General features: G+C 38.2%; 1 protein-coding gene across 1 annotated transcript in view; it reads right to left on the reverse strand.

Moving 5' to 3' along the window:
* plcd4b (phospholipase C, delta 4b) overlaps window positions 1–12078 on the reverse strand; it is a 125565-nt gene that overhangs the window by 27954 nt on the left and 85533 nt on the right. The window contains exons 12-13 of the mRNA XM_028808341.2: window positions 6728–6884; window positions 473–589 (exon numbers count right to left, since the gene is read on the reverse strand). Coding sequence (XP_028664174.2) covers window positions 473–589; window positions 6728–6884 — 274 coding nt within the window. The remainder of the gene's footprint in view (window positions 1–472; window positions 590–6727; window positions 6885–12078) is intronic.

The raw sequence follows: 12078 nt of genomic DNA on the forward strand, positions 1-12078 counted from the left end.
GCCTTTTTATCCCGCTGTGGTGATAATGTCAACACTGTGCACCACTCAATGTCATTTCATAGCATCTTAATGAAAATGAATGCCCAAATTGTTGCTGCCCGAGAAAACACAATGGCGCCAGATAAAGACACAGAAAATATAAAACCATTAGAAAATAATGTCTAGTCTAAGAACTGATGCAAAATTGAGTTCTGTGACCCCAAAAATCAATGTCCAGATATACAATGTAATAAACATTAGCTTTAATAGACAAGTAATTAAATTAAAGTGAACATACAGTAGATCATAACAGATGAGATCAGAAAGATGGTGTCCTGGCACACAAACAGAGAGGTCTAAGAATTCTAAGAGTTGCTTAAACAATGTTCTTTACAGTGGGACCTAAAAGACTGAGGCTACAATGTTGAAAAAAAAACAAAACAGAACAACTGCTAAAACTGCTTTTCAGTAAATAAAATCTGTTAAAATGTACCTATTTGGCAACCCACATTCCACATCTCCTGAGGATTGAAGTTAGAAGAGTCAGTCCGTAATCCACTGGGATACACACGTGTTAACTGGCGACAGTTGTGCAATACAAAGTCTACAGCTACAATAAAGAAAAAGAAAACAGAGAAAGACAAACCAATTATTACAGCCTACAGCACTATAAACAAATACGCAGAAACAAGTTCACTTTCCAATAGACATATTGCATGACAAATCTAGCGGTTAGTGAGCTTTTCAAAAATACACTATTTACAAGTGTATGTAATTTCAGAATATTTTTAAATTTGCAAATACAGAGGACTGTGGAGACGTATTGCTACCCTAAATATAACTTAAACAATTAAAACTGAAGTCTTGTTTTGCAGGATCTGTTCTGAAAAGCTTGAGCATTTGCCTTGTTTGGCCCACTGTCTATGTGTGTAATATCTGTTCCAACCTGAATGTGCCGCTGATACCCACGAAGAGCCTGGAGGACCTCCACTACAGCTGGAGAGACAATTGAAGCTCAGACAGGTGGCAGTTTCTGTGACGGGATTAAGTAGTACTGTTCTTTCATGTGAGCAGTTTCTTTCATTCTTTGTCAGTAAAATTGATACAATCCACTGTGGTATTGTTCCAACTGGCTATGAACCTCCTATTGTTAATCATGGCATTGTCTTGGAATCTTTTGATCTTGTCTCACTTTCACAGTTAAAAAGAACTATTGGCACCCTTAAACCAGCTCTCAGTCCTCTGGATATTGTACCACCACGCCTCTTAGTGGAAGCCTTTGATGTTTTGGGTCCATCTTTACTAGCCATTGTCAATGGTTCTATTAGTGAGGGGGTTGTGCCCTCATTTTTTAAACATGCTGCGGTGCATCCCTGTCTGAAAAAGGCAGAATTAGATCCTGGAGTTTTAGCCAATTTTCTCCCGATTTCCTAATTGCCATTTCTGGCTAAAATATTATAATCAATTGGTTAATCACCTTAACTCCAATAATTTATTTGAGATCTACCAGTCTGGCTTTAGGCGTTATCATGGTGTTGAGACGGCCCTCCTGAAAGTATTCAATGATATCTCTATTATTACGGACTCAGGTGGCGCTGCAGCCCTTGTCCTCCTTGACCTGTCTGCTGCCTTTGACACTATTGACCATGAGATATTGCTGTTGCGGCTTGAACATCTTGTTAGTCTTAAAGGGGCTGCTCTTAAGTGGTTCAGGTCATATCTAATTGGTAGACGCTTTTCAGTGACTTTAAATTCCTCTTTTTCGTTTACTGCTCCTCTTAAATGTGGTGTTCCTCAGGGATCCATTTTGGGTCATATTTTATTCTATATATACCTTCACCCTGTTGGAGCTATTTTTAGGAAATTTAACATTTCTTTTCACTGCTATGCTGATGATACACAGGTTCATATTCCCGTCTGCAACTCTGCAATGAATCAACTGCAAAAATGTCTTTTTGAATTAAGATCCTGGATGGCTAATAATTTTCTTGATCTGAATCAAAATAAAACGGAGGTGCTTATAGTGGGTCCATCAGCTAAAGCCCAAATTGGTCTTAGACTTTTCGGCTCTTTCTCTGTCTTTTGCAAACCTCAAATCCGCAATCTTGGTGTTATTTTTGACAGTAACCTCTCTTTTGAGAAACAGATTAATTCTGTAGTTAAGAGTTGCTTTTCCAGCTTTGTCTTTTAGGTAAGATCAAGCCTTTTTTATCTTCTAGGGATCTTGAGAAAGCTACTCATGCTTTTATCTTTTCTCGCCTTGATTACTGCAGCTCGCTGTATTCTGGGATTAGAAAATTCCTGATATGCAGGTTACAGTTGGTCCAGAATGCTGCCGCTCGCTTTCTGGCTGGGGCAAGAAAGTCTGATTCTGTTTCTCCAATGTTAGCTTCTTTACACTGGCTGCCTGTCAGTTTTCGAATTGATTTTAAAATCTTGTTGCTAGTTTTTAAATCTTTACATGGGCTTGCTCCTGCCTATTTATCTGAATTGTGTGCTTTACACCAGCCATCTAGAGTGCTTAGATCTTCTGGTCAGTTGTCTTTTGTTGTCCCTCGTACCAAGTGTAAAACTAAGGGGGACAGGGCTTTTGCAGCTGCTGCTCTCGCCTGTGGAACTCTTTACCTCATCACATAAAGGAGTCGTCTACAATTGAACTGTTTAAAACAAGATTAAAGACTCATTTCTATTCACTTACATTCCATGACCTTCAGTAATACTGATGGTTTCCTCATTGTGATTATGTAATCTTACTTCTATTTATTATTTATTTTATTTATCCATCCATCCATCCATCCATTCTCCAACTGCTATATCCTAACACAGGGTCATGGGGGTCTGCTGGAGCTATTCCCCGCCAACACAGGGCGAAAGGCAGGAACAAACCCTGGGCAGGGCGCCAACCCACCGCAGTTATTTTATTTATGTTCATTTATTTTATTTCTATTTATGTTATTTATGTTAATTGTATGTTTTTTTCTTCTTTTATTGTAAAGCACTTTGACCACAGCATTCCTATGTTGTTTAAATGTGATATATAAATAAATTGACATTGACATTATCAACTTCACTTAAGGCACAAAGAACCCTTCTGAAGCTATGGAAAATCTTAAAGGAATACCTTCAACAAGGGATCCTGTGAATGGGAGGATGAGCATCCCACCTGGGCAGATTAAAGTTATGTGAATGTGAATTGTGCAAAACAAGTAATAATTCTCTTATATTAACCCATTTTCACTCCAAATGACTAGATCGAGAGTCTTCCAATTAGTCATTCTCCTGTTTTCAAAAAATTTTAGACTCAATTTTCTAAGACTCCTCTGCACAAAAGTTTACGGTACTTGAGGAAATATGCATGTAGTTATGTTTCTGGAAGGTGGCCTGTATGAAGAGAAGAGTGGGAAAGAGTTTAGGAGAGCGAAGGCTGAAATATTGTCTTTTATAATAAAGAAAGTGGAATAATAAACAGAAACCATTTATAGAAAAGAGTTAAGAGTAAATTGTCCATCAGAATGTAAGTGGAAGGTAAGGGGCCCATGTGTTGCATGGACGCACATCTTCACTGAAATTAAAAGAGAAGTTGCTTAAATGAGTTCAGTCCTTTTCATTTTGTGCTTTAATTAAAAATGTCACTCCTATTGGTGGGGGTTGATTTGTTTCTAAACTACTTTTGTTAAACTTGACTTGCGTGTATGGAATGTTATTTGATTTTAATAAAGTCAATAAAATACTTAAAAAGAGTCACTCCTTATATGAGTTCTGTTTAGTACAGCAGCTCACATTTTGAATCAGAAGAGAAGCAGATTATCTTAAATATACAGAGACCAGTAACGGCACCATGCGCAGTGAATACACCTGACTTGAGCATTCCGAGTTTTCATCCTCTTTCTCTGTACGTTTACCATTCATTTGCTCAGAGGTTGATGCGCTTGCTGCTTCCTGAGCAACTCTTCTTTTCTCCACCCTAGCGGCCCGCAGCTTCTCTTCTTCCGTTGGCATCTTTTCGCTTTAAAACTGATTAAGTCAGTGTTTGTGTTGCAATTATTTATTACATTTTCTTTCATTTTAAACTTAAGCTGGTACTTAAATCTTCAATCTGCCTCAAGAATGATTTAAGATATAAAGAGGTAGGGGAAGTGACAACAAAGGTGTTAGGGATGAGAACGGCGCCTGTATATATACAGTATGTGCCGCACGGCTACCCTGCTGGCCGCTGCCGAGAGTTAATTCTACAATAAATAAAATTTAAATAAAAAGAGGAATAACCTTGGAGGTCAATCATCACCCTGAAATGGATAGTAGACGTCATGTAGTATATGTGTATCAAATTTCAGGTCAATAGGTGAAACGGTTTGCGAGCTACAGGTGATTTAAAATCCGGGACAGACAAATGGACAGCCACGGTAACGTATTATAGATAAAGATGCTCATATTGATAAAGAAGAATCTGCTCTTGTTTTGAATTCCATATGTATATGCCAGATATGTGTGAGTTATGGATAAATGTTTGGTGTACTTGTTTTCTTAATCAAGAAAAAGCATGATCTTTAAAGTATTTTATTCATTTTAGTAAATTGCCTTATTTGATGATCACTGAACGATAAGACTACAATATTTCATTTTATAAAGATGGTCTATAGTTTATTTTAATTGTAAGAATCCCAAGAATAATGCTTTAACATTGAAACCTATACATGGTTGCTTACGTAAAAAAGAAAAAATTAAAGAAAAATCGGTACTTTTCTATTATCGTGACACAAATCATATTATTGTGACGCAAGATGGAAAACTTACGATTAGGCACCTAATAGGAATTTTAAGATTAGGCACCCAAAGGGGACATTAACATTAGGGATCTATAGGTACCTGTGCTCCACCTCCACTAACTTTAAGGGTAGTATCTATGGTTGGAGTAGGCCAGTCTTTGCGTCACGATAATAGAAAAGGTGAGATGGATCAGGGTTGTTGTGACTACTCACCTGGACTGTTAACAATTGATTTAAATCAGTTTTCATGAATGCTGTTTCCTTATTTAACTTCTATAAACATTTGATCACAAAAAATGTGTTAAAAGAATTTCCTCAATTCAGTATCATGGACTTTATAAAAGGTAGTATCTTTAATTTCTATATACAGTTCACCAGCCATTTGTGTATTAGTTATGCCCTGCCAGGAAAATTGTTTTTAAAAAATGTATAAAGTTGGTGAATTGAGATTATTACAATATTAATCAATTATTTATCCACCTATCCATTATCCATTATATTTGCTACATTATGGGGTAAATGTCAACCACTCACATCTTTGTGCGATTAGTACGCTAGTAAATTGCACTTTTGCAAGGGCACTCTTTAGATGCCAATTAACCTGAAGAGCAACACTGGAACATGGGAAACAGTACATCCTCTTTCTGCATGTGAGTTAGGAAACAAAAGCCACTGGTACATTATTCATAACACACCAGGAAACCTATCAAGGCACTGCTTACTGCAATAGTTAAGACACTAGCCGTTCTACCTATTTAAGATGGGTTGAAATCTTACACTACGTTCACATTACAAGCCTCACTGATCAATTCTGATTTTTTGCTCAGATTATATTTGCTTACTTTTACTGTTCATATTCATAAGTACAAGTGACCTGTATCTAACCATAATGTGAATGCATCTGTCCTCAGAAACAGCACACATGAGCACCCTGATATGTTTATGTACCAGTCATCTGCATCACCAGCAACAAAAAATGTCACATTTGTTTGACAGCACATGGCATTAAAACCAACAAAATGGATGCACTATTAGCTAGTGTATGAATTTAATTTTGTTCTGGGGAATGGCAAACAGTTCCATCAGCTGTAAATAAGGAGAAAAAAAGCCAGATGATTATCTTTTGTTGTTTTCGCAGCTATTGCTGGCACTGTTGCACCAAGAGAAGTGTGGGTACAAGAAAGGAGACAGCAATAATGGGACTGTGACTGTTGTGACAGCTCTAGACATCCTCCATTGTTGTTTTACCGTGCTGCCAGTGCTCTCTTTTGATAGCAGCGCTTGGCTCATGTGTATAGGCAAAAAAACACATGAATTCATTTCTGACCATTCTCAGTCATGTTGCATGGACAAGAACTGGATACATATCTGCACTAGGACCACACACAGGCCTGAAAACACCAGATTTGAGTCAATTGAGCCATGTAATGTGAACATAACATAAGTAATCAACTTTGACCTTGGCATTAACATTTGCAGTGCACCATCTACTGGAATGTATTTTGTAATGCACGTAGTAATAAAATGTATTGCAATTGTCACGCCAACAGAAACATCACAAACATTTGTAGTAGTGCAGTGCACCATCTGCTGGAATGACAAATGCAATGTATATCTCTCTGTTATATGCTATTTAGTATGGGATTCGTAAAAGCAGTGTTAATGCTTGTGATGTGGCAGCTGTTGGAATTACAGAGACATAGCAACCAGACGGACAAACATACATATACTTATCCTTTTAGTAAGGTGGATATTTTAGTACAAAATCCATCACAAAAAACTAGCCAAAAAAACCATTCAAATAATTTAAAGAAATCATCAAAGAACTGCAAAAATAACTAGAAACTTTGTCGAAATAGCCTTGGCATTGACTAATAGTGAGAATGAGACACTAAGACAGGCAAACGTTATTACGAATGAAAAACAAATAATTGTTTTAGCAAGAGTATTCCTGAAGCCTATTAAAGGATGATGGCACTTACCCGCCTCCTTGATATGCTTGCGTGACTTGGATTCGGTGAAAGAAGAGATCTCGTAAAACTTTGAGTGTTGCAGAGCATCACTGAAGCTAGTGAATGGCACACTTTTACAGTACACAACACAGTCAGAAAGTGCCTTTGAGAGACTTTGTTTCGATTTCTGGAAAAAAAAAAAGAGTATTCATCTAAAAACATCTTTGGCACACACAAACCCAAGAAGAACAAACAGGTGGTAGGCCAACACACAGGTACCAAAACTTTCAATCAGCTCTTGCCCTGTAACTTGTTTTGAATGATTTTATATGGACAACCATTTTAGGGATGCCTAGCTAAACATAATTTTTCACTTGCAGGGTTCGAGAGAAAGGACATCACAATGTTAAACAACATTTAGGCTGAAAACAGCCTTTGAACAGATTCAGAACATTTTGATGTGGTTATACCGTTCCTTTAATGTCACTTTACTGTGAAATGACACAAAAGGGGAGAGTGCGGCACGGTGATGCAGTGGTAGTGCTGCTGCCTCGCAGTAAGGAGACCTGGGTTTGCTTCCCGGGTCCTCCCTTTGTGGAGTTTGCATGTTCTCCCTGTGTCTGCATGGGTTTCCTCTGGGTGCTCCGGTTTCCTCCCACATTAGGTGCATTGGCGATCCTAAATTGTCCCTAGTGTGTGCTTGTTGTGTGGGTGTGTGTGCCCAGGGTTTGTTCCTGCCTTGAGCCCTGGATTGGCTTCAGTAGACCCCCGTGACCCTGTGTTAGGATATAGCGGGTTGGATAATGGATGGATGGATGGATGTTTGTGTGAGAAGAGAATGGCCAGGCCAGAAACAATGTGCTGTAAACTAATCAATGAGTGCTTACACATAATGGAAAAAATAACAGAACTTAGCCATTATGCATTGGGTCTCCTGGCTTTGAAAAGATGCTACTTAATATGTAACAGCGCAACAAATTAAGTTTCCAAAATGTCAAAGCAAGGGAATATGCCCAACATAGTAACAAAAACATTAAGTATGCTTTGTATTATTGACTTAAGTTAAGCCATCTGTCCATTTTCCATTCTGGCTTTTTCCATTACAGGAATTCATTAATATTTTATTTTCATTCACCTGTTCTTCACTGATTTTCAAATGCAGTTAAATCCAAGCAGTAAAGTTGACACTGCAAAACTGAACTTTCATGGGTTTCTTTCAAAAGACGAGTGCAAACATTCTGAAAACCTCATCCCATAATCAAAATAAACCGCAAAAATAAACTTGAATAAATTCACTAGTTCATTAATTAAAGTTATTATAAGCTGTTAAGAATATATGATTGGGCACCAATGTGTGTATGTTACGTACTGTAAATAAATAGTACCAGCTTTACGATGTGAAGATATTTGAAATCAATTTTCACTATAGAAAATTTGCAATATTTTAGCATTTTAGGCTGAAGGGATATAATTTCAAGTTCAGTGAAATATAAAGGAAATAATTAGAACAATCTGGGCGAGAACAGGCCATCCAGCCCAACAGAGCTTGCCAGTCCTATCCACTTATTTCTTCCAAAAAAAACATCAAGTTTAGTTTTGAAAGTCCCCAACGTCTTACTGTCTACCACACTACTTGGTGGCTTATTCTAAGTGTCTATCGTTCTTTGTGTAAAGAAAAACTTCCTAATGTTTGTGCAAAATTTACCCTTAACAATTTTCTAACTGTGTCCTCATGTTCTTGATGAACTCATTTTAAAATAACAGTCTCAAACCACTGTACTAATTCCCTTCATAATTTTAAATACTTCAGTCATGTCACCTCTTAATCTTCTTTTGCTTAAACTGTATAGGCTCAGCTCTTTTAACATTTCTTCATAATTCATCCCCTGTAGCCCTGGAATCAGCCTAATCGCTCTTCTCTGGACCTTTTCTAGTGCTGCTATGTCCTTTTTGTGGTCTGGAGACCAAAACTGCACACCGTACTCCAGATGAGGCCTCACCAGTGCGTTATAAAGCTTGAGCATAACCTCCTTGGACTTGTACTCCACACCTTGTGCTATATAACCGAACATTCTGTTAGCCTTCTTAATGGCTTCTGAACACTGTCTGGATGTTAATAACGTAGAGTTCACTATGACTCCTAAATCCTTCTCATAAGGTGTACTCTCGATTTTTAATAAACTGGAATGCATTAGAGAATCAATCTATAATACATAATATGTTGAATATAAATATAGCAGCATTATTATATCATGACTTAGGAGGGATGGAAGCATTAATTATGACTTAAATACAGGGTGAGGCAGAAAGGAAAGACGTCTTTGAAATGGCTAGAACTCACCACTAGGTGGAGTGACAGATGTGCGGTAGGTGGTGTTAGGTTCGCGAAGTCTTAGCATTTTTTTATTTTCTTTTTAGTTGAAGCCATGGAGCCGTGAACAATAGAACACCGCATTTTTGCATACGACTGTTTTGTCAAGAACAACCAATCTATTACCGCAGTTCAGCGTGAGTTTCGTTGCCATTTCAATATCCACAGAAATAAAGCTGTTCCCGCTCGTAACACTATCCTACATTGGGTTAAAGCACTTCGTACACGAGGTACACTAATGAACAAATGACCGCTGGGGGCTACATGAACGGCACGTACCCCTGAAAATATGAAAAGTGTACGACTAGCCCTGCTGCTCAGTCCAAGTCGATCTGCTCGGAAGCATTCTTCTGAACTCGGCTTCAGTAATCGTTTGGAGCACTATATCGAGATGATAAACAACTTCTTTTTACCTGAATTACGGTTTCAACAGGATGGGGTGACAGCCCACACAACTAGAGCATCAATGGATGTTATTCGCCCTTCATTCCCTGGTCACCTCATTCCCAGGTTTGGTGACATTCATTGGCCTCCACGGTCCCCTGACTTATCCATGTGCGATTATTTCTTGTGCGGTCACCTCAAAGCACATGTATACGAGCATAAGCCCCGTACATTGGAGGAACTGAAGGAAGCCATTCGCATGGAAGTCACCCAAATCGACAGAGCAATGTTGAAAAGAGTGCAGGCCAACTTCCACAAACGCCTTCAGAAATGCATCAGTGATAATGGACACCACATGGGAGATGTTGTTTTCCACACTTGATTTTGTCAAATGCTATTTCAATATGAACTCAAATCTTTCAATAAATTTCTTTGTAAGAAAAAATTAACAATTTTGTGATTTTGTAAAAAAACGTCCATCCTTTCTGCCTCACCCTGTATCAGAATAATAATGTATAATGAGGTCCCTCGAAAATACACCCCCTAGATATACTATGACTCCTCACAGCAATGTTAAGAAATGTCTGCAAAAACTGATGAATGCTTGTTAGTACCAATGCCATACAACGTTCACTGACCAACTTCTATTTCAAGTCGTACTGAAAAACTGCTCAGGATGTGTCAGGATGTATGTTGATCGTGAGTGAACAGCCTTTTTCACGTCCAGCTACAAATTCTCAATTGGTTTGAGCTCTAGACTCTGATTTGGCCACTAAGGGAGATTAACATTGTTGTTCTAAAGCCAGTCCGGTGTAGCTTTCGCTTTAAGCATTTGGTCATTGTCTTGCTGCAAAATGACTCTTCCAAGGAGCAAATTTCTTGCACACTTCTTCAGATTTTCCTCCAGGAATTCCTTCTGTTTTGCTGCATTTAGTTTGATAACAAAAAAAAAATCAATTTTTATCTCAATACACCATGAAACCTTTTTTTCAATTGATTTTAGAGTCACTCATGTGCCTTCTGGCAGCCTCTAGTCAAGATGTCATGTGTTTCTCTTTGCAGAGACTTCTTTTCACTTTGACATTAAAGAGTCTTTTTCGGCTGATCATTGTCAAAGTAGCCAAATTAAATCCACTGCGATTCAGTGTTGTGTAAAAAAAAGGTGTGAATACTTTATATAGGCTCTGTAAATTCAGAAATTTATCTTTTTGTGACTAAACATATTTACGGATAAAAAAATAATTTGTTTTAAATTTTGTTTTTTAATCTTATAGCAGATATATAAGCTAAAGTATGATTTATATTTTTATCTCTCTATTATAAAAAAAAATCTTGCAACGAGACGTGATCTTTGGAAGAGAGATCTTTTGAAGAAAGACAGAGAGACACTTTCATGTCCCATGACACAGAAAAGTCATGTCATACTTACGACCTTTGGAAGCAAGTCCCATGATACACATGCAGAGCAGGTTAGAGATAATGGAAGTAGGAAAATTGGAAAGTCTCAAAAAAAATGAGAGTAAATATCGCATTAGCACAAACAAACAGAAAATATTACTCGGTGAAATAACGGAACAGCGAAAAGAAGATTGCATAGTGTCCATAGGCTTTTAAACGATCGTAGCGCCGCACGAAATGCAGATCACGTGGCACAGCAGGAGCAGCAAGCCAGCAGCTGATCGAGCAAAGAGGAGGTAAAAAAAACAACTGTTATTTGTTTCCCATTGTATCACCGTTTAAGAGGGGTATCGGAGGAGCAGCTGCATTTCCTTGAAGAGTGTTCAGCTCACCTCTTCACAACAGTGCATAGCGCTGGCCAGGGGGGATGGGGTTGGCGAGCGAAGCGAACAGGAGGAGAAGCCCCCAAGTTACATAAAAAAGAAGTTGCATATTTTAATGCATTCTTATCCATCATGGCATTGGAGTGCGACATGCAAGTAAGAATTTCATTGTGTTCTCTACACATGACAATGCTACTGCTAGTGCTGCTTTGAAATACAGACAGCCATGCTTTAGGCAGATTCCCAGCTGCTAATGTTTAAAAATTTGGTATAAAATCTTTAATTAACTGGGTTCCTCGTCTTAAGAAAGTCTGTCTCTTTCTCTTTCATGTCCAGTATATCAAAGACTGCCTGAAATTCACTTTAAAGAGTGGGTAGATCTGTGCAGCAGCTGATGTACTGCTTAAAAGACACAGCTAACGCCTAATCCGGGAAGATGCCTACTGAAAGGGAAATTACGCAGGTGGTCTTGATTCTATATGTCACAATAGCAAGAGATTCAACCTTAGCTGACATTGCATTAGAAACCCCTGCAACCTTCAGGATCAGCAGCACACTGCGTAGGATGAGGTCTGAGCATCTTACGTACCAAATAAAGATTTGACTGCGTTGCTGCTCCACTAACGCACTCTTTTAAGTTCATCCAACAGCAGTTCATGATGTGAATCTCTGCTCAGCTCCACCATAGCACTCATTTTGTAAAGTCAAAGCTTTTGTTGTGAAAGAGCCTTTGGTAGAAGGTAAGGACCGTCGGACAAATTAGGACTTTCATGTGAGCAAGAGAAGGGAACTTTCTTTAGACAGTCATGTTAAAATTGGAAAAAGCAAATAGCAAGTGTCATACA

This window comes from Erpetoichthys calabaricus, chromosome 8, assembly GCF_900747795.2.
Source record: "Erpetoichthys calabaricus chromosome 8, fErpCal1.3, whole genome shotgun sequence".
In the NCBI taxonomy this organism is placed as follows: domain Eukaryota; kingdom Metazoa; phylum Chordata; class Cladistia; order Polypteriformes; family Polypteridae; genus Erpetoichthys; species Erpetoichthys calabaricus.